The 23,717-nt window shown below is 49.8% G+C and overlaps 1 protein-coding gene and 2 long non-coding RNA genes across 28 annotated transcripts in view; 1 reads left to right on the top strand and 2 right to left on the bottom strand.

Annotated features, from left to right (window-relative positions):
- The first annotated feature begins 3,701 nt into the window (after positions 1–3,701).
- On the top strand, positions 3,702–6,516 carry LOC139045074 (uncharacterized). Its single transcript, XR_011502733.1, has 3 exons — positions 3,702–3,986; positions 4,330–4,411; positions 5,810–6,516. It is a non-coding gene; the product is annotated as an uncharacterized lncRNA (long non-coding RNA).
- Positions 6,517–8,566: 2,050 nt separating this feature from the next.
- On the bottom strand, positions 8,567–19,770 carry LOC123285349 (uncharacterized). 2 transcript variants are annotated; one of them, XR_011502735.1, is made up of 4 exons: positions 19,643–19,770; positions 16,761–16,866; positions 9,095–9,184; positions 8,567–8,702 (listed from the first exon to the last, which is right to left on the bottom strand). It is a non-coding gene; the product is annotated as an uncharacterized lncRNA (long non-coding RNA). The 2 variants fall into 2 exon arrangements; XR_011502734.1 differs by lacking the exon at positions 19,643–19,770 and adding an exon at positions 17,683–17,811.
- A 624-nt stretch (positions 19,771–20,394) lies between these two features.
- Positions 20,395–23,717, bottom strand: part of BIN1 (bridging integrator 1) — a 55,392-nt gene continuing 52,069 nt past the window's right edge. For all 25 annotated transcript variants that reach the window (XM_044769193.2, XM_044769196.2, XM_044769188.2 and 22 more), the window contains 3 exons: positions 23,499–23,609; positions 23,119–23,220; positions 20,395–20,966 (listed from right to left, as the gene is read on the bottom strand). In XM_044769193.2, the coding sequence (XP_044625128.1) occupies positions 20,859–20,966; positions 23,119–23,220; positions 23,499–23,609 (321 nt within the window). In that variant the 3' untranslated portion in view covers positions 20,395–20,858. The remainder of the gene's footprint in view (positions 20,967–23,118; positions 23,221–23,498; positions 23,610–23,717) is intronic.

The following is a 23,717-nucleotide window of genomic DNA, read 5'->3' as shown; positions in this document are numbered from 1 at the left end:
AGACAGGAGGTCAAGGCACGCTGCCCAGTGACACAGCTGGCAGGAGAAGGCTCGCACTGGAACCGGCACCTCCGAGACAAGATGGCACGAGTGAGTCACGGGGGACGTGGCCCAGCGTGGCCAGTCGGCAGCAAGTCAGAAGTGCACACATTTAGACCTTCGGCTCCGGCTTCACTTTCAAAAGGAATTTTTCCGCTTTCGTTTTCAAAGGGAATGTTTGAGAATTCTTGTTTGTAAAGGTTTTCAACCTTTACTTCAGCCGGGTTGTCACCCCAACATATCAGTGCCAAAAAAAAGTTCACGGACAGTGAATCTGCTGGAATCAGAAACTAAAATTCATAGGAAATAGTATGGAGAAAAGCTTGTATTTAGGCTTTGTTTTGAAAAATAAAAATAAAGATTATAAAAATAATATGATTTCATCTTATCTTAAATAAAACCTGGCTTATTAGTATAATGACTCCTATCTTCTGTGGATTTTTTTTTTACCTTTTATTATGAAAAATTTCCATCAGAACAATAAAGAGAATGGTACAACAAAACTCCATTATCTATTACCTAGATTTAACAATTGCTGACAATTTTTATATTTACTTTTACAGATATTGTGACATTTCAATGTGAATCTTTTTAAAAATGACATTTACTTACATAGACACAAAATTATCATCACACTTAAGAAAATCGATAAAAATTTCCTAATATCATCTAATACCCAGGCCACATTTAAATTTCCCCCTAATTATCCCAAAAAATGTCTTATGGTTGGTTTGTTCAAAGATCCAGTCTAGAACCACTCATGGCATGCAGCTGCTGTGACGTCTGGGTATCTTTTAATTATATATTGCACTGTCCAAAACGGTAGACATGTGCCACATGTGGCTATCTGAACTAATCAAAAATAAATAAATGATAAAAAATGAAATAATACTAAATGCAGCTCCTCAGTCTCACTAGCCACACTTCCAGCATGTAACAGTCACACCTGTGATAGAACATTTCCATCATCGCAGAAGACCCTACTGCACTGGGCTGATCTAGAACGTGCCCTTGTTCTAGGTACCCTGGCTGTCATCTTTTTATATATGACACTGGCCTGTGGAAGAGATCTGGCCAGCTGTTCTGTGGAATGCCCTCGCTTCTGGATTTGTCTGCTTGTTTCTCAGAGCATCGTTTAACTTGTTCCCCTACCCTCTGTTTGCCTATCAACTCCGCCCTAGAGCTAAAGCTTGAGTGAATGCGGTTCTCGGAATGCACAGCGAAAGCACCCTGTTGATTGGGGCGGAGGAGTGATTCTTCCTGCCGAGCGTGTGCTGACAGTACCGTGGTGGGACCAGGTGCCCACCTTACACTGCATCTGTCCAGTACAGTCACACAGCATCCCGGCCTCATGGCTTGGACACTCAAACTGTTCTGTTCTAATGCACACAGGATTTCTCCAAAGGCACATTCAACTGCTTCACAAAATTTTGCACCTTCTGCAAGACCCTAATCTGGCTCCACAGTGTATTTGTGCTGATCCAGCCACCACTGAAGGGCTGGGCAGCGGGAGACCTGATAGCCAGGAGGCAGCAGAGGGAGGGCCTGAGTCAGACTAGGGTCCCACGCACGAGCCCGTGGTGAGCGTTCTCACCTGACGGCCACATCAGCTGCCTCATACACGCTCACAGCTGTGGCCTCTCAGACTTTTTTAAATACCTCCTTTAAGGAACTCTGATAAACAAAACTCAAAACTTTTAAGATAAACCATGGGGGATTTTTTATTACTTATTTGAATTCTTCACTTTAAAAAATTGTTAAAATGCATTGAAAGGTAGAAATCATAAGAGAAAAGTCATCACAAAGGTCTAAACCAGTACAAGAGACTCATGAAATAAAGTATGTTTCAGCCACACAACGGAGTACCAAGCAGCTAAAATTAGGAATGAGGAATATCTCTACATACTGATATGGAGAAGAAATAAATAGGCAAAAGAAGCAAGCAGAATATTTATAATATGGTACATTTTATGTGAGAAAATGAGAGAGAAAATAGATGAAGACGATGATAGAAAGATAGATACCTTGATAATTTACTTATAGTATCATAAGAAACAATGGAAGGATAAACCAAAAACCTTCTTTTAAATAGTTATCTATTGGGAGAAAAAACAAACAAGATTATGGAAGCAAGACTTCTACAGATGTAACTTGCTAAATAGTTTTTATTTTGGACTTTAAATATTTTACATAATCTTTTAAAATTTAGTCCCAAAAGAAAAACAAACAGTCCCTTAAAATTTGAAAGTAAACCGAAATGAATGAGCTAACTGCGTAGAAAGCGTGTGGCAAGACTCGAAGTGGCTTTAAACACAGCATCTTGACTCTACATCCCAAGCAGGAGATATTCCACGGGTAATAAAAAAGGAAAGAAACCGTAAACTGCATTCAGTAGTTATATTATTAGTATTGATATTTTTATTAAATGATTATGATGCCAGCATTAGACACCAGAATTTTCAGCATAAAAATGATATAGTATAAAATCAAGGAAGTTAAGTAAAAATCCTGTAATCTTAAAAATGAATTGGAAATAGCAGTATGAACTCCTACTGTATTTTTCTCTTAAACAATAGTCTCCTAGTTCTGTCCACTGAAAGGGCCTGGGAGCAATGACACCCAGTAACAATGAGACACTTAGAGGACCACTTACCAGGGAAGTTGGCTAAGTCCATGTCTAGGGTCAAAATGTACAAGAGACTGGGTCATCTTCCCGTACCAGAAAGCAAGGGAGCCATCGAGATTGATGAGGTCACGTCAAAGTGACATACGACAGCACAGGACCCCCGGAAGCGGCTGTTCAGTAATGGAAGGGTCAACGGATGGTTGCAAGTCTCATCTGGGAGAGGGGTGGGGACTACAGGGTGAGGGCAGAGAGGGAGGACCCCAGCGCCCACAGGGCTCGCCAAGGTGGGCACAGCGTGAGGGCGGGCTTCAAACCCAGCCTAGTGGGGAGAGCCTCGTGTGCAGAGAACAGAAGAGTGAGCACGCAAGAACCTGCGTGTCTCAGGGGCCCCACCATCCGCAGGCTCCGGAGCAGGAGTGAGTACCCAGCCGGCGTGGGCGGTGCTTGGCCGCCAGACTCAGCCTGCACGAGGCACCAAGAGCAGGTGTGGTTCAGGAACTACCGGCCAACCGCTCTGGAGAGGCGCTGCCAGGCCGGGAGCCGGGAGCCTGGGGTCGCGCCGGGCACACTGCCCAAGCCCCTGCCTCTGCAGACCCGTACCCCGATGATCCCCGGCTTCTGCAGCCCTCGCCACCACCCCCACCCGCGGTTCCAGCCCCTTGGGAATCTTCCCAGCAGCCGAACCCACCGCCTCCTGCCCGGGCCTGGGCTCAGCCCCTCCGCCAGGGACCTGCCAGACCCTGCGTCATTGCGTCACCTCGCAGGGGTCTTCCCACCCAAGACTGCCTAGGGGGCCCTCCCTCTCCCCGACGGCCTCTGGGTTCTAAGCGGAAGCTGGCTTTGCACAGAAGTACCCCCCGACCAGGCCGTTTCCGCCTTGCTGGGGGTCTCCCTGCGCCGCCCTGCAGTCCCTGCGAGCTGCTGCCCGGCGCCCGAAGCCGGGGTGGCCTCCCCCGCGGGTGGTCCTCCGCAGCGCCCAGCCTGCCATCGCCCGCTCGGCCCGTGGGGGGCGTTTGCTTGTTCTCGAATCACGTGGGTCCCCCGCGAGCGCCCTGGTTGGCGCCTGGGACCCGGTGGCCCTGCGCCCAAGGATGTGCGCGGGCGGAGACGCAGGGGCTCGGCCGGAGCTTCCTGAAGAGCCCTGCGGCTTCCCCCCGCGTGGGCGCGGCTTTCGGTGGGCGCCCTGGGATAGCGTCCTCGCTGACGTTCGGGGCCGTGAGACTTTCCGCCTCTGAGCGGCTGCTGACTGTGGCATCCCTGTGGTCTTACTGTTCATCTCCCCGGAGACAGTGAAGTTGAATAGTTCTCACGTGTTGATATGGTATTAGACATTCTCTTGGGAAGTGTCTGTTCACCTTGATATCGAACCTGAAATGAGTTCGCTCACCCCTTGTGCACCTGGGTGTGGTGGAAGAAAGGAATTTTATTTTTGCACAGGGTTGAGCAAGGAGAGAGGGCAGCTAAGGCTGAAATCCCAAACTCCCGGAAAAGCTAAAAGGAAGGGTTTTTATTTGGGGTTTTAAGTAGGGGAGGGGGAGCATATGGCCTTGCTGGTCCGAGCTTTCTCACCAGCCTGTCTTTGGCCTTGAGACTACTTGCAGAGAGGAGGGAGCCCGTGAACCTGCTGGTCAGCAGCTTCCTCACCAGCCTGTACCTCTTTGCAGGGAGGAGATAATCCAGGTGCTTGTCCTTGACGGTGTCTGTCTCCATGGAGGATAGTGGATTCTGGAGCCAGGAAGCCAGAGAGTAAGCAGGAAATGAGTGTTTGGGTTTTAACCCCATATATGCTGGGTTTAATGTGGGGAAACTGATATCAGGGTCGATATCAACCTTTTTGCCCATTTTTCCTGATTTATTTGAATTGATTCTTATGTCGTCTTGGTAATCAATGTGTTGTAAATATTTTACTCATTTCTGTTGTTTTTTCATTAGTGGAATTTTTTATTTCTTGATTTTCGTGTTATCTATTTCAGTGCTTTCAAACTACCTGTGGTTATGGATCAGTTTTTTGTGGGTTTTTTTGTCTTTCTTTTCTGTCAGTGGCAAACCAATATGTTCTAAAATAAATTGGATTATTAATAAAAATTTTTAAGTGACATTCACAATCTAAGCCCCATTTTTTAGTTACTAGATTAAACAGATATAAAGTATACTGTCAGATTTACATAAACGTTTCTAAAAGCTGGCTTCCAGTGTGTCCACTCGCCCAGTCACCAACTGGAGCCGGAGTTTACAGATGCCCCACTCTGAGGTTTTCCTCCTACCACTTTGAAAGCAGCTGAGTTTTTCTTGTTTTTCTCCTCTAGGCTCAAGGCTTTTTAAGAAATGTTTAAGAAATGTTTCACTATCGCAAGGTCATGAAGATATTCTCTTTTATTTTCTACTATCTTTATAGTTTTACCTCCCATGTTTAGATCTTTACTACATCTAGAATAGATTGTGTATTGTGCAAGGTAGGGATTTCATTTCCATTTTTTTCTCATGGATTTCCACTTGTCATTTATTGAGAAGCTTGTGATTCACGTTGTCGTATCGAAAGTCCATTAATGTGTGGGTCTGTATCTACAGCCTACATTTTGGTCCATGGTCTGTCTATCATGCATCATGACGTGCTGCCTTATTACTACGACTTTAGAACAGGTCTTGGAATCTGGTGGCTGAAGTCCTCCTCCCTTGTTCTTTTTAAGCATATTTGTTTGGCCTTTGCATCTCCATACAAATTTTTGAATGAATTTGATAAGTTCTACCAAGAAGCTTGTTGTAATTTTAATTAGAATTGCATTAAATCTATAAATGTATTTGGAGAAAATGACACATTTAACACTACTCGGTCTTCCAATCCGTGAACACGGTTTCTCTCTCCATTCATTTAGGTCTTTTGAATCTTTCCACATTAAAAAAAAAAAAAAAGACACAGGAGTCAATTTGAAGGGGCTTGCACTGGCTTAAGATGGGACCATTTGAGCACCAAACAGTGAAGTGAAACATGACAAATATATAAAAGTCCATGAGTTCATAGAAACACTCTTAAAAACTCTTTGGTCACCATTAGAATTTGTTAGGATGTCAACTCATTACTCTGAAAATTTACAAGTTGATAAATAATGGGACAAATCAAGCATTCATTCCGTCTATCTCTTACAGACTATATTGCAGAGGAACCAAAGAATCCATGAGGTGAAATTCCGATGAACTTTCTAACAGGAGAATCCGGTTGACCCCACCTGAGCTTACTGACCTATCCTGTCACAACTCAAAGTAGAAGAAAGACGATGAGCCTCCCCACTGGGCCACGATGGAAAGCACAGCACCATCTACAAAGGGTTCTTGCCTTTAAAAGTAAACCTGAATCCAATCAAGTCTCTGAATCCAACCACTAGCTTTTAAGAAATACAGAAGACAAAGGAAGAAGTTAAAGAAGGCCTCTGGGCAGCAATCAGCCACATCTAGGATACAGGACATCCTAGAGATGCAGAGAACAAACTAGTTTCTCCAAGAAATCAATGGCATTTTTAATAAGAATAAAGAATAAAGCAAAAAGAACCAAGGATATTTAAGATATACCCAAACGCAATGTGTGGGTCTTGTTTGGATCCTGATTCAGACAAATGAACTCTAAAAGACCTTGTTAAGAATTTGATCAGGCTAAGGGACTATGGGATTTGATAACTCGTGTATTAAAGAATGGCCCTGCAAATGTTACTCTATCATAAAAATGTAACCACTCTAATTGAATTTAGAAGCAATATTAAAATTATTCTTTTGGTGATGCTTCCTAGATGTATTAAATAAAATATTTAAAGTAGCAATTGATTAAACTGCAAAACAATAAAGAATTTGATCGTGAACTGTATACCAGATGATATTTATTGAGGAACAGTGTTTTAATTTTGATCGGTGTGATAATGCATGGTGTTAGTGTTTTTAAAATGCCCTTGTTAACTAGAGATGCATAATGTAGTATTTATAGGCAATACATACTGTCTGATTTTTTTTAAAGGACTCCAGTTTTTAAAAAAATAATATGAGAGAAGGGATAGCTCAAATAGAGATGGCAAAACCTTGATAATTATTGGTTGGGGGATGGGTACATAAGAATTCTTCATTATATTATCCTCTTATGTGTATGCTTAAAATTTCCCAATTAAATGTCTCTTATTGTTTTGAAGTTAAAAACAAATAAATCCAAAAGTCAGATAAGGAGCTAAGACAAATATTTGCAATTTATATAATAGTCAAAAGGTTAATATATGGTCTAGATAAGCTGTTCTTACAAAATGTTAAAAGTGAGCACTCTAATAAAAAAATGAGTTAAAGACTTGAAAAGGCAATTTACTATATTACAAATGGCTAATAAGCTTACAAAAATTAGAGAAAGTCACTAATTATTAAAGGAATCAAATTAAAAGAGTGATGAAATATTATCTTGAAATATTTTTTACATCATTGGAATGTGATGAGAAGTAGACACATCTGTACCACTGCTGGCCGGATTATAAATTGTAAAAACTTTCTGGCAGATAATTTGACAACATGTATCAAAGACCCTTAAAAACGTGTGCCCTGGGCTCCTTGGAGAAGTTGCTGTTTCTAGGACTGGGGCAGGAGATACTCAAGACAAGACTGGAGTACTTGTAGCGCCAGACAGTGAAGGGGTGTCAGACAAAAATTCCTCACAATGATGGGGTTACGTCAAAGGGACCCAGGAGTCAAGTGAAAGAGCTCTCAGTGACCAAAGTTGCAACAATTTGAGCCAGCAAATAACGCAGCATTGGATGATAACCCAGCCTGTGAAATCAATAGCCATGAGTCCCTTCTGATAGAGACGAACAACTGAATGAATAAATAATAACATAAATGGGGGAGAACAGACAAATCTCGCGTACATTCCAAATAATTTGTGTAACGCTTCTCCCTCAAAGAGGAGGCGCCTAACTCCCCGTCCCTTAGGTATGGGTTGTGCAAAGTGACTTCATTCCGAAGACCATGAAAAGAAGGGGAAAAGAGTAACTTTACAGTGGAGAAACCTAACAAACCTCAGCCAGGTGACGCGGAGGTCAACATCAACTGTGACAAGTCATACTGAGAGTGTGCACCCCTGCTATGAGGTCATGAAAAGGGCATGTCACCTCTGTGGTCTTCAACCCAAAACACATAACCCCAGTCTAATCATGAGAAAAAACATCAGACAAATCCCAACTGAGGGGCATTCTACAAAATAGCTGACCCCTCAAAACTCAGAAACAGGGAGGTCTGAGAAACCATGCCCGCCAAGAGGAGCCTGGGGAGACACAATGACTAACGTCCCGTGGGATCCAGCGGAGATCTGAATAAAGCATGGGCTTCAGTTAAAAATCCTGTTTCAGTGTGGGTTTGTTAATTGTAACAAACGTATCACACTAATGTAGGAGGTTAATAATAGAGGAAATTGGGTGCGGTGGATGGCAATGCTCTGTACTATCTTCACAACTTTTCTGTAAATCCCTGTGTTCTAAAATTAAAAGTTTATTTTTAAAAATGAATGCCCTTTGACCCAGAAATTCCATTTTGGGAAGTGTATCCTGAGGAAATCGATAAGGATGTAAACAGAGAAGAAGTCATAGACGTGAAGGTTGTAACAGTAGAACCTGGAAATAGGGTGAGAGCCCAACGACAGGAGAGGTCGGTGAGCGACAGTCGGTCCACACAGCGTACGGACAGTCACCAGCCGGCGGAAGGCTGCTCCAGATACGCATGGAGCTGAGGTCTCCATACTTAATTGTAATTACAAAATAATAGATAGTGCTATTATATTTGAAAGTATAGTAAAATATAGGTAAATAGAAAGACCTCAAAGTACATACACAAAGAATTAACTGAGGCTGTGTTGCTTTGGGGCGTTTTCTGATTTTTCTTTAATGAGCAGGCTGAAATTCCCAGGAAGCAGCTGGTCTGGCCAAACTAGTAGGTTCGCAGCTCACGTCCACTCTCACTGGTCAGTGCCGGAGCTTGTCACCATCTGTGCTGTTTTGGCTGTTAAAAACTTTTGAAATCACTTCTGTAATAGAATAATAATATATTCATTTTTTAAGCCTTATAGTATGCAATTCTGTGCAAACTCTTCTCACACATTCGAGATAAAATTTTATTTGTGAATGTTCTGTGCAAGTTTCCAAAAAAGCCAGGGGAATAGAGGGACCCCTGTGCAACCCTGGAGGAAGCCAGCCAGCCCAGTCCTGGGTGATGTTGCCCTCCCCTCTCACCCCCTCCTCGGCCCCACCCTCCCCGGCACTTTCAGTCTCTCTCCTGGGAGGAAAGTAGTCAACTCAGAGGGGCAGGGCCTAAGCCAAGCGTGGACAACGCCCTGAGCCACAGCTCCTTCCCGCCTGAAAAACTCGTTAAGCACCTGGTGACCCCGAGTCACTGGGCTTGGCCAGCAGTTGCTGTTACCTGGCCTTCCCTCTGTGACAGGCGTGCTTCCTGCATCCTTCAGTCAGGAACACCTTCGGCTGTCCTTAGTCGGGCGACCTGGCAAGCAACCTGGTGGAGACAGGAATTAACTTGTGGAGGGCTAATGGTGATGAAGGTATTTCTGTCCGTAGCAATGGAAATGAGTTTTATCCAACGGAGAATAGAAATCTCTGTAATCAATTATTTGAACTGGCTCTCTTGTTAATTCGTAGTTAGATAAAATCTTTGACGTGTGTTCATTTTATATTTGTATGAGAGTCATGACTTTACTTCAGTGAAAATTATCCGTAAGCAGCTTCCGAAGTCCCCCAGGACACCCGGGGATTCGCTGGTCAGAGCCCGTACTGAGCACCGGAGACGGGCACTTCCCAGCTGAGCTCGGCCGTCGCCTCCCGCTCCCTGAGTGAGCCCCAGCTAGCAATGGGACTCCAACTTCACTCGCCCTGTGTCTCTATTTCTAGTTTTCTAATCGTTACCGAACTTGTGTTTGTGACTTTATTTCTGGCTCATGCGTGACTGATAAGTTATTCTCCATTCTTGGCAACAGGGGTTGGCAAGTTGGTTTTGTGGTCTGGCCATTTGGTGATCTCTATTACCGAAGGGACGATAGAAATCTAGTCCCTCTTGGGTGAGAGACAACAGAAAATCCAGCTTGTTAGTCTTTTTACGTTTGTCTATTTTGAGCTCAAGAATTTAATGCCCCCTGGGAAGAAAAACAGCTCTGTGGGATCTGGGATTAGTAAATTTTGTGTTTTCTTTTGGCCTGTGGCTGAAGTGTGGACCTGAAGCGAAAATCTCTCTGTGCGTCTGTGTGTCCATGTGTCTGTGAGTTTATGGCTGAGAAAGGCCTTGACATCTTGGTGTGTGAGTGTGAAATATGCTAGATTAATATGGCTCTTAAATTAAGGGAGCTCAGTTATGATTAGTTTAGAGAAAAAAATTAAGCATTTATATAAATCTAATATTCCTAACTCATAATACTTTCAATGTGTTAGGCTTTGGGGAAATATCCTTCATAAAGAAACTGCTAGCTTAGAAACTTTTTATAAATTCAAATTCATATAAATAAGGTAAATCAAATTAGCTTAATAATTTTGATTTTAAAAAAACAGGTAGGTTTTTTATCATCATTAAGCATAATGCAAAGAAACATTTTTTGTTTGATTTCTCCTGAAGAGAATAGTTAATCTGAGCTTCCTAAATAGTTCACTGATCAAAAAGCTAACATTACTCTTAGAGGTTACAAACTGTAAATTGATGTTACTCTAAATTGAATCATTATTCACACAAACTTATCATATGTTTTGTGGTGTATCAGATTAAGTAAATTTCCAAGATCTTCAGATAACTTAAAACCTTAAACTGGTATTGAACGGAGCTAACTAGTGATAATCATTGGCTACTTACTTAGGTAATTTCTAAGTAAGATATAAAACTAAAACATAATTACTGAGCATGACTTTACATACTTTTGCTTCCTATTTTTCTATGTTACAGAAAGACTGTATATTTGGGTCACGTTAGGACACGTATTGGTGTTTCCACTCTAAGAAGGAGCAGAGGGATGCGTGTGGATGTCTGAGCCCCCACCCCCCATCCCCTCCAACCCCCCACCTCGCGTGAGTCTGCTGGGTGGCCGGCAGGCTTGCGTGGGATCATTCTCAACCTTCCACCCATCTGCCCAGTTTTTTCTGTGACATAGGAGTTGGTTACTTTGGGTAAAAGTTATCATTAATATGGGTGGTTAATGTTATACACGAAGCAGCAGTAACGAAGAAATACAAGTGTGTATGTGCTTCGGTTTTGTGAGGCTGTAAAGAGCAGTTTTGTTCCCAAAGGTGAAAGGTCACCCTGAAGGACAAAACTGAAAAGTGAATTTCGTTTCCCTTGGCTTGTAATACCTGAGTCTGAAAGGAAACCATGAAATACGTTAACGTTTTGGCCCAGTTCACTCCCCGTTGATGGACTTGCCGCCTCAGTTTACTGATTAGAGCCTTGGGCTCCAGCGTGAGAGGTGGTTCCTCACCCAGGGTTCAGTCTGCCTGGACAGCAGAGCCTGTGTCTTACCATAAAAATTGCTGTGCTTTATGTTGACTTTATGTCCTTGATTATTCAAAAACAAAACACACACAAAACCTCACTCGTGAAAGAGATGCGCTTCCTCAAAATCATATCACCTCGCTGTTCGCCTTTACAACCTTTCGTTATTACTAGACGGGTGAGCAAGACTTGTTTCTCGCTGGCCGGGCCACGCTCCTGATCAAGGCCCTGATCTGCTGTGGCCAATCTCCGGATTCCCCCCCTCCCCCCCACTCCCCCGAGGTCAGATCCTAAATATAGAAAGGATGAAGTAAAACCTTCAGATGTCTTCACCTAGAACATTCTTTGAAACTTCCCAGAGGCCCTGGAAGCTCACAGTGGTTTGCTCTTCCACCTTATGAAACAAGGGGGACACTAGGAGTAACGATGTTTGTTTAAAGGGTCCCCAGAGCTGCCTGGGAAGAGGTGTCACACCAAAGAGACCCTCAGCCGCCCAGGGTTATTTTGTGTTGGTAAATGTCCTCGATATAAATACTCCAGAAGCTGCCGGCTCTATGGGAAGGCCTGAGGCCGGTCAGCGTCCTCACCATCCACGGCATCTTTTACCCTCAGGGAGACACTGACCAAGCTGTGGTGTAGTTATTTCCCAACAGAGACGCCTGCCCGCTCCAGCTTTGTATCACTGTTGCTGCAATAAATGAACCACAGTGTTGTCTACAAGTCACTTTTAGATGACTCTTCTGTTTGTCTGGAAGCTCCGCTCTCAGCTACAGGCCAGACCCTGTGTCCTGCATAGAAGGGCAGCCTGAGGACACTGACACTCCAGTGACTCCCCTCCTGGGGACAGACTGCTGAGCTGAGCTCGCCTGGACGGCCGTCCGCCCACACCCGCGGCTGGATCAGGATTTCTAGGACTCAGATCAGAGCAGGAGCTTCTTGAAAGCAGGCAGTGAATGAGAATGGATTGCTCAGGACTGAATGAGGCCATTTTATTGTTGTTATTTCTTGGAATATTGTTGATGTTGCTTTAGCCTTCTTTCGTTTATAGATCTGTGAGGAAACCATTTCTCTTCCTTCTTAGCCTACAGTTTAATTGGTTTTGCTTTTGTAAATTGAAAGGAAACAATTACATTTCAGAAATGACTAAAGTCCCTGGGTACCCCATCCCCATGTCCCTCCCTCCTCAGAGGTAGCTATTAATCTGAATTTTATATGTATTATTCCCATGCATTTCTAAACACTTTGTTATATGTAGACATCCATTAGTGATAGATGGCATAGTTTTGCAAGCTTTCAATCTTCATAAAATTGGAATCTATCTCGGCTCTCCTCTGAGCGCCCTTGTCCAGGGGGAGGATGGTGGACGTCGTTTCTGAGGTTTGTCCGCATTGATGTGTGTAGCTCTTGCGCGTTCATTTTCCCCTCTGCGTGTTCACTGGGTGACCACACTACCCATTTCCTGTCGGTGGACGCTTGCGCTGTTACCATTGCTCGTTTGTATGAGCAGAGCTGCACTAAACGTTTTGTACAGGTCTCATGACCTACTTATCAAGTAGAAGAACTTCGCATGGAAACGGCACTGTTTTTAGCTGCTAAACAGTTCACAGCTGGCATAAAAAGAAACATTTTTATCTGATTCTCATTGACCACCCCCCCCCCCCCCCAGAATTCAGAAACTTGCTTAGTTCCCTCAACCTTTCATGGAAATGTAGTTATTGTTATAGGTTCAATGAGAAACTGCCCTCCTTTTCGTTGGGCTGTAATTGGACTGTGCATTTGGGATGCGATACTCGGGGATGATGCTCAGTTAATCTGGTATGATGAGCCACTGTATCTAGAGAATCAATGCCACGAGGCCCTCCTGGGAAAGCGGGCCGGTCCCAGCCCCACAGGTGGGAGGAAAGGGAGCTTCCGCAGGTCAGGAGCATTCCCCCGCCTGCGGGACTCGGAGAAGAGAGGAAGCCAGCCAGTCATCTGGTGGTGACAGCTCCTTGGGCTCTGCTTCCTAGCTAATAATAGAGGCTTTTAAAAATCTGGGCTGACGCTCATGAAAACATCCAGACAGAAGCTCATTCCAGGCCCTGGCAGTTGCTCAATGCTGCACAGCTCTCTAGATTTGAAAGCAAACTCAAGGAGGTCTGCAAATTAATGAGTATTCTTACTGCACCCATGTAAATAATCAGGCCAAACCTAATGAGACGTTTTGTTTTGTGATAAAGAATAATTTTTGGAGATTATTATGATCCTGGGAGAGCAAGAAGAATGTTTTAAAAAATTGTGAGAAACTTTAAATGGGGGAAAAAATTACTGTGTCCCTTCCGTGGCATTCCGGCCATCAGCTAGTGGACCCCGGGGACTGTGGGACTCGGTGGGGCGCCTGCCTTTGACTGTCGGGCTGGGCTGTCTCGCCGTTCTGTGCAGACCGAGGTAGCTGGCGCAGGGCGGCGGGACTGCGTGTGAGTCCCGCTCAAGGCAGGCCGTGAATCCCGTCCAGGAGCGACTAGAAACTCCAAACCTCCGGTTCTCGTTTAAACTGCCTGAATGAAGCATCTTACTGGTTCCTCATTAATTCGTTACATAAAATGTGTTGCTTTTCTATTTGTATGAGACATACGTATATACATATGTATGATTTTACCATTTTAAAAATATTCTGTAATTCTTCTTAATTCACCCAACAACCCTGTGACTTGTGTTGTCACCATTTGACAGGAAAACAAAGTGAGGCCCAAGCAGCGTGGCACCATAAAGGCTGGACACGCATCGCCAGAGCCCAGCTCTTAACCACCCCAACGCCTGCTTCCAGGGCCTGAAGACACCCCAGACGTGTGCCTGAGCCATCGCCCGTTGTCCTCAAACCTTCTGAAGTCACCGTTTCCTCTGCTCCTGAGTGAAATGGCTCAGTGTCCCTTCCTGCAAAGTTTGAAAATCTCAGCTCAGCTCGGCCCCACCATCTCCCAGGACCTTTGCCGGCAGAGGCTGGGGGAGAGGGCGTTTTCCCTGCGCTCTCTCTGTCCTCCTGTCCCAGGAAATCCCTCTGCCCTAAAGCCACTCTCCGCTCCGCCCTGGGTCCGCTCCTACGGTGCTCCTTCTCCCTGATTTCCTCAAAGCCACACTGACACACTGAAGGGTCAGAATTAACGGTGGTGGGATTTTCAGCCCAGCACAGAATTAGAAACGAACCCGGAACTAGTCCTGGGCGTCCTCCAGGCTCCTCGGGTGTTTGCTGCCTGGTGTCCTCGCCGGCGGTCCTCCACCAGGCCTGGCTCACTGCCTCCTCAGGCCCGTCTCCCTCCAGCCTCTTCTCCTTCTCTCCACCCTTCCCCTTTGGGGGTCCTCACAGCCACCACCCTCCTCCCCCACAGGCAGAGGCACAATTCCCTTATCATGCGGAACAACCCCTCTCTTTGGCTTCTCCCCTCCAGGCCACGTGAGGGAGGAAGAGGCAGCCTTCAGAACCAAACATGATTATGAGGTATTTTGTTCCCCACAAATGACCATTGGACTCGGAGGAATGCTTGCTTCCGTTCCGACTTCAAACTGTAGGCATTTTTTCAAATAGAAGTCGTTTTCTTCCTATTACACAAAAATCAAATTCCCACAGAAGATGATAATCTGTCAGCGTGGAAGGCATCCAAACCACGCTGCCGCCACCTGCAGATGCTGGCCAGAGGGGAAGTTCTGGAACATGCTGAGCAACTCTAGCCTCTTGTTAGATTAAAGACACACACACGACACACGATTCTAAAAGATGAATCTTCACTCGGATGAACTGCTGGCGGAAAAACTATGGACACACATCCTGCAAGGTAACCCCTGCCTCGGGATCTCAAAACATTCGTGTGAACAAAAGAAAGATTGGCAGGTTGCCAGACAACAGGGGGCATCAAACTGGCACACCAACAGTCGGGCAGAGACCGTCTGCATGAGCCTGCGTCCGCGGGGGCACCTCGGGGCTCTGCCCACGGTCGGCTCTGCACAGCTCAGCAATTTGATTACAACCGATCGCATCATTGGCCTCCTCACTCAAATGTGCGGAGGCTGGGTTCCAGCCTCTAAGTGGCTGCTGGAGGTCCTGCAGAGTGCTCTGAGCAGAGTCAGGACGTATTCTGCTGTCCCTTCACCTGTCCACCACCCTGGGTACCATGTCAGAACACGGGCTGACATGGAATGAGACAGCCGTCGGCCGTGGCAGACTCGGAGCCTACAGAGCTGACCAGGCTCAGCCGTTGGGTCAGATCTGACCAGGTGAAATGCGGCCAGGAGAAACGCCAGTCTGCCCTTGAGTTTTTAAAAACCACAGTCCAAAAGAGACAAAACCAGAAACAGGTTACCGGGGCGGGGTGATGGGATTATGACTCATTTATTCCAGTTTTTAGTAAGCAATGCCCTGTGGCTTCTGCAACAAGCAGCAGTGGCCACGTGGCAGGGACCGAGCAGAGCATGATCGAGCATGGCACTCTCTGAGCACCGGAGCCTAGGCCTCGACCAGGAGCCAGGGGACATGGAGGGCTCACTCAGGGGGATCAGAGGAGCGGGCCAGCTCCATTCCCTACGAGCCGTGCCACAAGTGCCATGACAGACTGATGGACGGATGAGGGTGAGCTCAGAGGAGGCGGCAGGAGAGCGAAAGGCGCATCTGTGAGGGGCACTCAGCCTCAGCGTGGCAGAGAAGGTGGGATGGCGGGCAGAGGCCACACCCTCAGCCGTGCTACTGAGACAGTAAATCCAAGGCAGGGAGCGGAGGAAGACGGGGCAGAGAGATGGTCAGCGTCTGGGTAAGGGACTTGGTCTTGTGTGGGAAATGGAGCCTACTGGAGGGTTTAAAGATGGGAAGGATGTGGTCAGAAATGAGTTTCTGAAAACTGGTCCTGGCAGCCATGGTGCCCTCCAGGGATGGACAGAGGGAGACGCCACATAGGCAGTGAGACCCAGCAGGACACTAGCGCCATTCCTGCAGGAGGAGATGACAAGGCCTGAACGTGGAGGGGGATGGGAAGAAACAATTTAGAACTCTTTAAGAGGCCAGAGGACTAGGTGACAGACAGAGGAGCATGAAGCACTCAGGAACGCTTCAAGTAACAGAAACCCCCACAAATGTGATGGGGTGATTTCACACACAAAAAAAAGATCAGGAGACAGCAGTCAGGTTGAAATGAACGTGGCTCTGTAATGCCATCCCTCCACCTTTCCCCTGCACCATCCTCAATGAGTGGCTCTTTGTCCTTAAGCATGTGGCCTCGGGGTCACAAGATGGCTGCTGCACCTCCAGCCCTCATTCCAAGGCAGGGAAGAAGGCAAGGGCCTTTCTCTTAAGAAGGCTTTGACTTTTCATTTGGGAAGGGATGCAGCACCCATAGCTGCAAGGAAGGCTGAGCGACTTCAGTGGAGTTCATTGGTACCCAGAACAAAATCAGAATTCAGTTAGGGAGGAGGAGCAGATGAGTATTGGCTGGGCACTTAGCAGCATCTAGGGGGCGCCCCCGGTTTGACAAGCCAGTTTGGAGGCACATAAAGTTTGAGGTGCCCATGGGCATCCGGGGAAGCTGGGCAGTTAGATGAAGTTAGCTTCAGGGGCACCTGAAGCTTGGGTGAGGACGGTCACCTGAAGCCATAGACTCAGGATCACCAGCTCATAATGAAAGATGACCTTCCGGAAGTTTCCGAGTCCATTCCACGAGTCTGCTCTAGAAACTGCACGTCCTCTAGACCTACCAAAACAAGAACGGGGCATGGTGTCAGGCTTCCAGAAGAGAGAAATCCCATTGCCTCAGCTCTGGGACAGTTTCTGTGGGTGAACCTTGGCCCCCGTGAGCTGATGCGCTCCTCGGGGGACGGCTGTGCCTCCCTCCTGGTCCCCTGGCAGTGCACACAGGGCAAGACTAAACACACAAGGTCGACAGACAGAGCGGCAGGACCTCTGCTCACGCTGTGTTCCAAGCCCTTCCTTTAGCAAGGCTCGCCGTCCATCTTTGCCACTGTGGTTGACATAGCTGCTGGCATGGAGATGCGCCCCTTGTGCCTTCTCCCACCAGCACTCAGGACCCTCATCTGTGATCAGAGCTGCCAGGAAGGTGGCCTCCTTGCTCATTGTTAATCATCCATTTAGTTAGACCGACAAGGGCCTTCCCTCAGTGACTGGCCCTTCCGCACAACCAGAGCCAGGCCTGGACTGTCCCTGGCAGCAGCCTGCCCGCGTCCTCCCACGGGCCCACAGTGGCCCCTCCTGGGGAGCCCAGGGACCCAAGAGCAGGCCAGGCAAGGCTGTCTGGACCATCCCTCCCCTTCTCTCTGCCTCACTGACCGAAGGCAGCTTCTGAAGAAGGGGGATCTTCTCAAACGAAGGCGTTTTGCAGCTCCTCAGCAGTCACGCCTGCAAAACCCCTTCTTCCTCCTCTTGCTGTTGGTGGTCAGGCCACCCCACCCCCGCCTCCCTGGCCCCTCCTCCATCCTCAGCCACAAGCTCTCCGCAGGTGCCCTCATGTCCCCTGGTCCCAGGCTCCACCGCGATGCCCCTCAGCCCCTACCTCTCTCTCCCAAGCCCCAGGCTCCCCAGCGAGAGCTTGAATCCCACAGGCATCTCCAACTCAGCCGGCCTCGCGCCCAGACCTGCCCACTGCTCCCCTTGCATCTCTCTGCCTGACACAGGCGTCCCCTGCACCAGCTCCTGGGGACCCGGTGAACTCCGAAGGCTCCACGGAGACTCCTCCTCCCATAGAGACCTGGGTGGAAGCTCCTGTTCGTCTCCAGAACCTTGAACACAACACCATGACAGCCCCTGCTGGGGTCCTGACAGTTCTTGTCTGCTTTCCCCCAAACTGTGAGCACATCAGGGGCAGGAACCACTTTTTTTTCCCTTCTTCCCCCCAAAGTCCCCCAGCACATAGTTGTATACTCTACTTATAGGTACTTCTGCTTGTGCTATGTGGGACGCCGCCTCAGCATGGCCTGATGAGCGGTGCCATGTCCGCGCCCAGGATCCGAACCGGCGAAACCCTGGGCCGCAGAAGCAGAGTGTGCGTTCTTAACCACTCGGCCACGGGGCGGCCCCAGGAACCACATTCTAAGCTTCTCTGTAATCTCAGTGCCTATGTGGGAAATGGTGAGTGAGGGAAGGAATGAATGAGCAAGTGAATGAATGTTCAGGACACTGGATCCACAGAGATGCAGGTGCATCCCCAGCCACACGAGCCTCCAGCTGGCTAAGGAAGCTCACACTGCTACACCGCCTCCAGCGCTGGGGCGGGTTCTGGGCACGGAGGCGCGGGGCGGGTCAGAGCATCGGATGAATGCTCCTCCTGGAACACGGAGCAGCAATCCGCACGGGTCTCCTTCCCCCGTCACGCACTGACCCACCTGAGGTGGACCCTCTGGATGGAGTGAGGAAAGTAAGGGTCTCCCAAGTGTCACACACTCACTCTCACGACACACTCACAACACACACACACCCCTACTTGTAGTCTCCATCCAGTCATGTTCCCTGGTCTCATGGCTCTTTCTGGAAGCCATGGTGGAGTGCACATTCTGGAGTGCACTGGTCTGAGCTCCTAGAATCCATCCCCCCTTAACCTTGGAAGCCATACTCCGATTTTTGGTTAGGTGTCCACCCTCCCTCACCCAGGCTGGCCCCACCTCCAGCTCTAGGCCTTGTAAGTGTGGGGCCAATCCAGAGGTCAGCCCAGCTCAGGCTTCAGGCCAGCTGCTAACCCACCTGGGCAGGGGCTGCACCCGCATCCCTACCCCAGAAGCTGTCTCTGCAGGGCCAGTTCCCTCCCACCTGCTACAAGGAGCTCCCTGCAGGCCCCAACACTATGAGACAGAGCAGGGCTTGTCCTGACAAATCACCCAGCCGCAAGGGGAAGGACCCCCTTGAGGATGAGGGGGTAAAGCTCAAAGCCACCATCTGATACACCTTTGAATCTCATATTGTGATGACCCTAAGGCAAATGCTTTCTCCTGCAGAATGTGTCTAAATTTTTCATTCTGAAATAAAAGTGAAGACACTGCTGTTGGCACCATGGCTGCATCCCCCACATATCCAGCCCAGGGTTTCACCAGTTCGGATCCTAGGCGCAGACATGGCACCGCTCATCAGGCCATGCTGAGGCGGCGTCCCACATAGCACAAGCAGAAGTACCTCTAAGTAGAGGATACAACTATGTACTGGGTTCAGAAGCAAAGTGGAGCTAGCCAGGTCTGGGCTTCAAGCCTGGCTCCACCAGCAATTAATTAGCTGACGTCCTTGGACAAGAGAATTAACCTGTCAATGTGGAAGGAAGGAATGAAAAGTTAAAGCCTTCAAAGCAGGAGTAACCAGAAATGAGCTCCCATGCCCCACTTTGCTCATAGAAATTATGGTTGACACAGCCAATACTGTCAGCCACAGGAGAGGGGAGGGCCACAGCAGTGACGATCTTGCCACCTGAAACAAAGTCCAAGGGTTTTACCCCAAAATAAAGCTATGCTTCTGACATGCATCCCCTTCACCTGATTTATGTCGAGAAATCCCTTCCACGTGGAATTCCAGCTGGTCCCCAGGCCCATGAGCACAACTCCAGTGGCTTCTGGGAGAGCCCCAGGCCACTGCTACGTGTGCCACATGCTGCTCAGAGCAGCCCACGTCGATGAGGAGCTGAAGAACCGGGGCTGCGCACCGTGGGGGCCTTGACCTTGGAAAGGACACAGGCAGCTAGAAGGAGGAGAAGCTGGGTGGGCGGAGCTTGCCCTTCATGGCCCAGCAGGCTCAGGGCTCCCCTAGGAGCCTGGGGCCAACCGCCCAGGTTCAGAAACCAGTCCCACACTCACCAGCAAGCCACCAAACCTCCTTGGGCCTCAGTGTCTTCCTCTGTGGAGTGGCGTCCTAGCACCTGACCCCCACGCCCTCCTATGTATTAAATTATGTCACTTAGGGTGGCACCCAGTGGACACAGAGCTGGCTGTTCAAGCCGGTCTTCCCTTTCCATCATCCGGCCCCATTACCTGCATCCTAACCAACCACCAGTAGAAACACCAGAGGACAGGGCCTGAAGCCAGTGGTCAGGTCTGGACCCAGGCGAACCTAAGAGGAGGTGGTGGTCATGCAGCTGGCAGAGGGACTGCCAAGAATCGAGCCTCTTGCCCAGCAGCACCTGGCTGGGGCGAGGACCTGGGGGAGGACTGGCTCGGAAGAAAAGCCACAGATAATCACAGTTCCATCGCACCGGACACAGAAACGGAGAGAGAAAAAATAAATGCACACGTTTTCTGAGCGTTGACAGCTTTTGTTTCATTTTGGTTTGAACACTAAGATTTATTTCAAACGGCACACAGACGGGCTGCGGAGCGGGGTGTCTGGGCCCCGAGGTCTCTGGAGAGACGGGACCCCACCCGCAGCAGCTGCCGGGGGGGAAAAGAGGACCCTCGCCAGGCAGCACGCGGAGCCCCCGGCGGCGCGCATGCGCGGCGAGCCCGGCGGGCGGGGCGGGCGCCGGGAACTCAACTAGGGGACACAGCAGCTTCAGGAACACTGGTGACGCCACCGGACTTGCCGAAACCAGGCTCTTTGGAAAACAACCTAACCCTCGGGAGCACACCTCTTGGCTTAGGTCTCTCCTCTGGATTTCCCTTTGCTTTTCAAAAGTTTAAAAACAAAAACGGAAAAAAACACACATTTTTCGGGAAAAGTGTTCTTCACACGCCCAGAGGGCTGCAGCGGCCGCCGCCCTCACTGGACTCGCTCGGTGAAGTTCTCGGGGAAGACGCCCCGGCACTGCTCCAGCTCCTTGTGCTGGTTCCAGTCGCTCTCCTTCACGCCCATGAGCCAGCCTTCATCCTGCGGGGAAGGTCATCCAGGTCGCACAGGGATGGGGGAAGAGGCACGTGGACTCTACAGGTGTGCATCTCGCTTGGGACACGCTGGGAGGACGTCTTCTCCATCTGCCGGTTCATTCCCTCTAACCTGTCAGCCCGCCTTGAAGCACGCCTCGAAGCACGCCTCCTCCAGGCAGCCCTCCCTGCCACTCCCACGGGACCCACACGACCAACTCCAGGAACCATGCCGCCCCTCAGCGGGCAACTACGGCTGTCACTGGGGAAATCTCGCCCCTCTGGGAAGGCAGTCTGACTGCTGCACTGGGCTCATGTGTCTCAGCAGCTCCCTCAGTCCCAGGCCAAGGAGCCTCCCACCATCCGGTGCCTACAGAGGACACGTGCCCGAGGAGCACATCAGCTGTCCTTCTAGTCTTCGACACACTATTCCAGGACATTCTGCTGAGCACTGACCAGTGAAAGGCTTCTAGAGTGGCCTGAAGCTGCCCCACCCTGCCCTCCAACCTGAACTTGGCCTTTGCTCCATACTGACCCCCCCACAGGAGTCACCTACCCCAGCCATCACAACCTCTCCGGCCAGACCCTGACCCCCAGGCCTGCAGTGACCCTACACCCTGCCATGGCTGAGGCCATCGCTGCCCCTACAGCTGGGCCATGCCTGGGACCCCCTGGGTCTTTGTTATTTCACTCGTGTCATCACCTGCCTTGTCACAGACCCTATGGATGTCCTATCTGAGCCACTGCCTCCCACCCCAGATGACCCCCACTGTGGGCCAGGGGCCAGGATTCTGCCTTTTTTATTTTTAAACATTGGCCCTGAACTAACATCTGCTGCCAATCTTTTTTTCTTCCTCTTCTCCCCAAAGCCTCCCAGTACATAATTGGATATTCTAGTTGTGGGTCCTTCTGGCTCTGGCATGTGGGACACTGCCTCAGCATGGCTTGATGAGTGGTGCTAGATCTGGGCCCAGGATCCAAACTGGGAAAACCCTGGGCTGCCAAAGCAGAGCACCCAAACTTAGCCACTCGGCCATGGGGCCAGCCCCTGCGATTCTGCTTCTGAAAATCCCACCCAGCCCGGGGCTGGCCCACCGAGAAGATCAGTGGGGACCTAGAGGTTTAGGCAAATTGGCCGATTCAGCAGCAGGGCCAGGAAAGCCTGTTACTCAAACCTCCCAGCCCACTGTGGCCTCAGGAAGTACCTGGGGTCCTCAAGTCCCAGCCTAAGACCCCCATCCCAGGTTGGCCCCCTCCCAGACCCAGACTCAGCCACGCCAACAGTTAAACCACAGGGGTGTGCTGATGGGTAAGTGGGCCCTCTGAAAGCAGAAGGAGCCCAGCCAGGACCCCAGGGACTGTGGGTGTCACCTGGGCATCAGCATGGGCACCCTGACCACACTGACACTCCACAAAGGCTCACTCGACACCCACATGAGGCTCCTGCTGAGGGGTGGCAGCTACGTGCATAAAGCAGCTGTGCAAACCCAGGAGGGCCCTTCTGCCTTGCTCAGCACCAGCCCCAGACCCAGCGGGAGGCCCTCTGAGGACATTAACCAACGAGGAGAAGCTACAGCAGGAAGAAAAGGGTCTGGAAGGCATCTGGGGTGAGTAACAGCTGGAAACACGGCTAGGGGCGTTCAGGATCCTGCCAGAGGCCACACGCTGCCCCTGTGGGTCCTGTGTGCACAGGGGCAGGGTCAGCCTGGAGGGCGAGGCTCGCAGGGCCAGTGTGAGCTCAACGTGAGCTGCGGAGCAGGCCCCTTGGTGGAGGGTTCATGAGGGGCAGCCAGGGATCCTGTCCTGGGAGGGAGGCTGGGGGCGGCAGGGAAAGGAGAAGGGGAGAAATGATGAAAGAAAGCAGACAACGCTGGAGGAAAGGAGGGAGAGGGAAGCAGAGCAGACAGAGTTCTAGGAAGAAAGAAAATGAGAGACTGAGAGGGAGTCAGGCAGGAGAGCCCAACAGAAGGCGAAATGTGGCAGGGGAGACAGGCCAAAGGGGCAGGAGAGAGATGGGAGGAGCCAGGCAAGAGAAAGAGGAGCACGGAGGGAGGGAGGAGGGAAGGGACAGGCAGGCCCTGGTCCCTGCCGTGGGGCTCTGCTGCCCCCTGCTGGCCACTCACCACCACAGCGGGCCCAGCCCCAAACCAGGGCCTCACCTGCTCCTCGGGGTTCTGGAAGGGGATCACCAGCACCACATCACCAGCCTTGAGCTGCAGCTCGTCTGTGTCAGTGGCCGTGTAGTCATGCTGGGCCTGCACCTGCAGAGGTTGGGGAGAGCTTGACACCCTTCCCTCAAAGGCCCCGGGTCCCACCTGCGGGCCTTGTGGCTCTGGGGTGATGCACCGACATGGTGACCAGGAGCCTGTGACAGCAGCAGGACTAGGGCTCAGATGCCACCTGGCCAACTGGGTAGCAGGGGTAGTAGGGGCAGGCCAACTTGGGGCCAAGACATGGCCTCTGGGGTTCAGGGTCCCCATCTGAGGCACCAGGGGACGGTGGCAGACAGCAGCTGTGGGGTCTGCTGGCCTGGGCTCACCTTGAACATGAACCCCGGGGGCAGGTCCACACGCCCAGCCACGCTGCCGCCCTCCACGGTACCGTTCACAGCTGCAGAGAAGGTCTCCACCACGACGGCAGGCAGAGAGCTCTGGGGAGGAAGCACAGGTCAGCGTGGGGCGGTGGGCCCAGGGGGTGGCAGGGCCCCGGGGGCAGGGAAAGGGGTGTCTGTGCTGGTTCCTCGACAGGAACCACGACC

The sequence above is a fragment of the Equus asinus genome, chromosome 4, assembly GCF_041296235.1.
Source record: "Equus asinus isolate D_3611 breed Donkey chromosome 4, EquAss-T2T_v2, whole genome shotgun sequence".
NCBI lineage: Eukaryota > Metazoa > Chordata > Mammalia > Perissodactyla > Equidae > Equus > Equus asinus.
The sequence above is the reverse complement of the archived record's forward strand: the minus strand, read 5'-3'. Positions and strand labels throughout refer to the sequence as shown.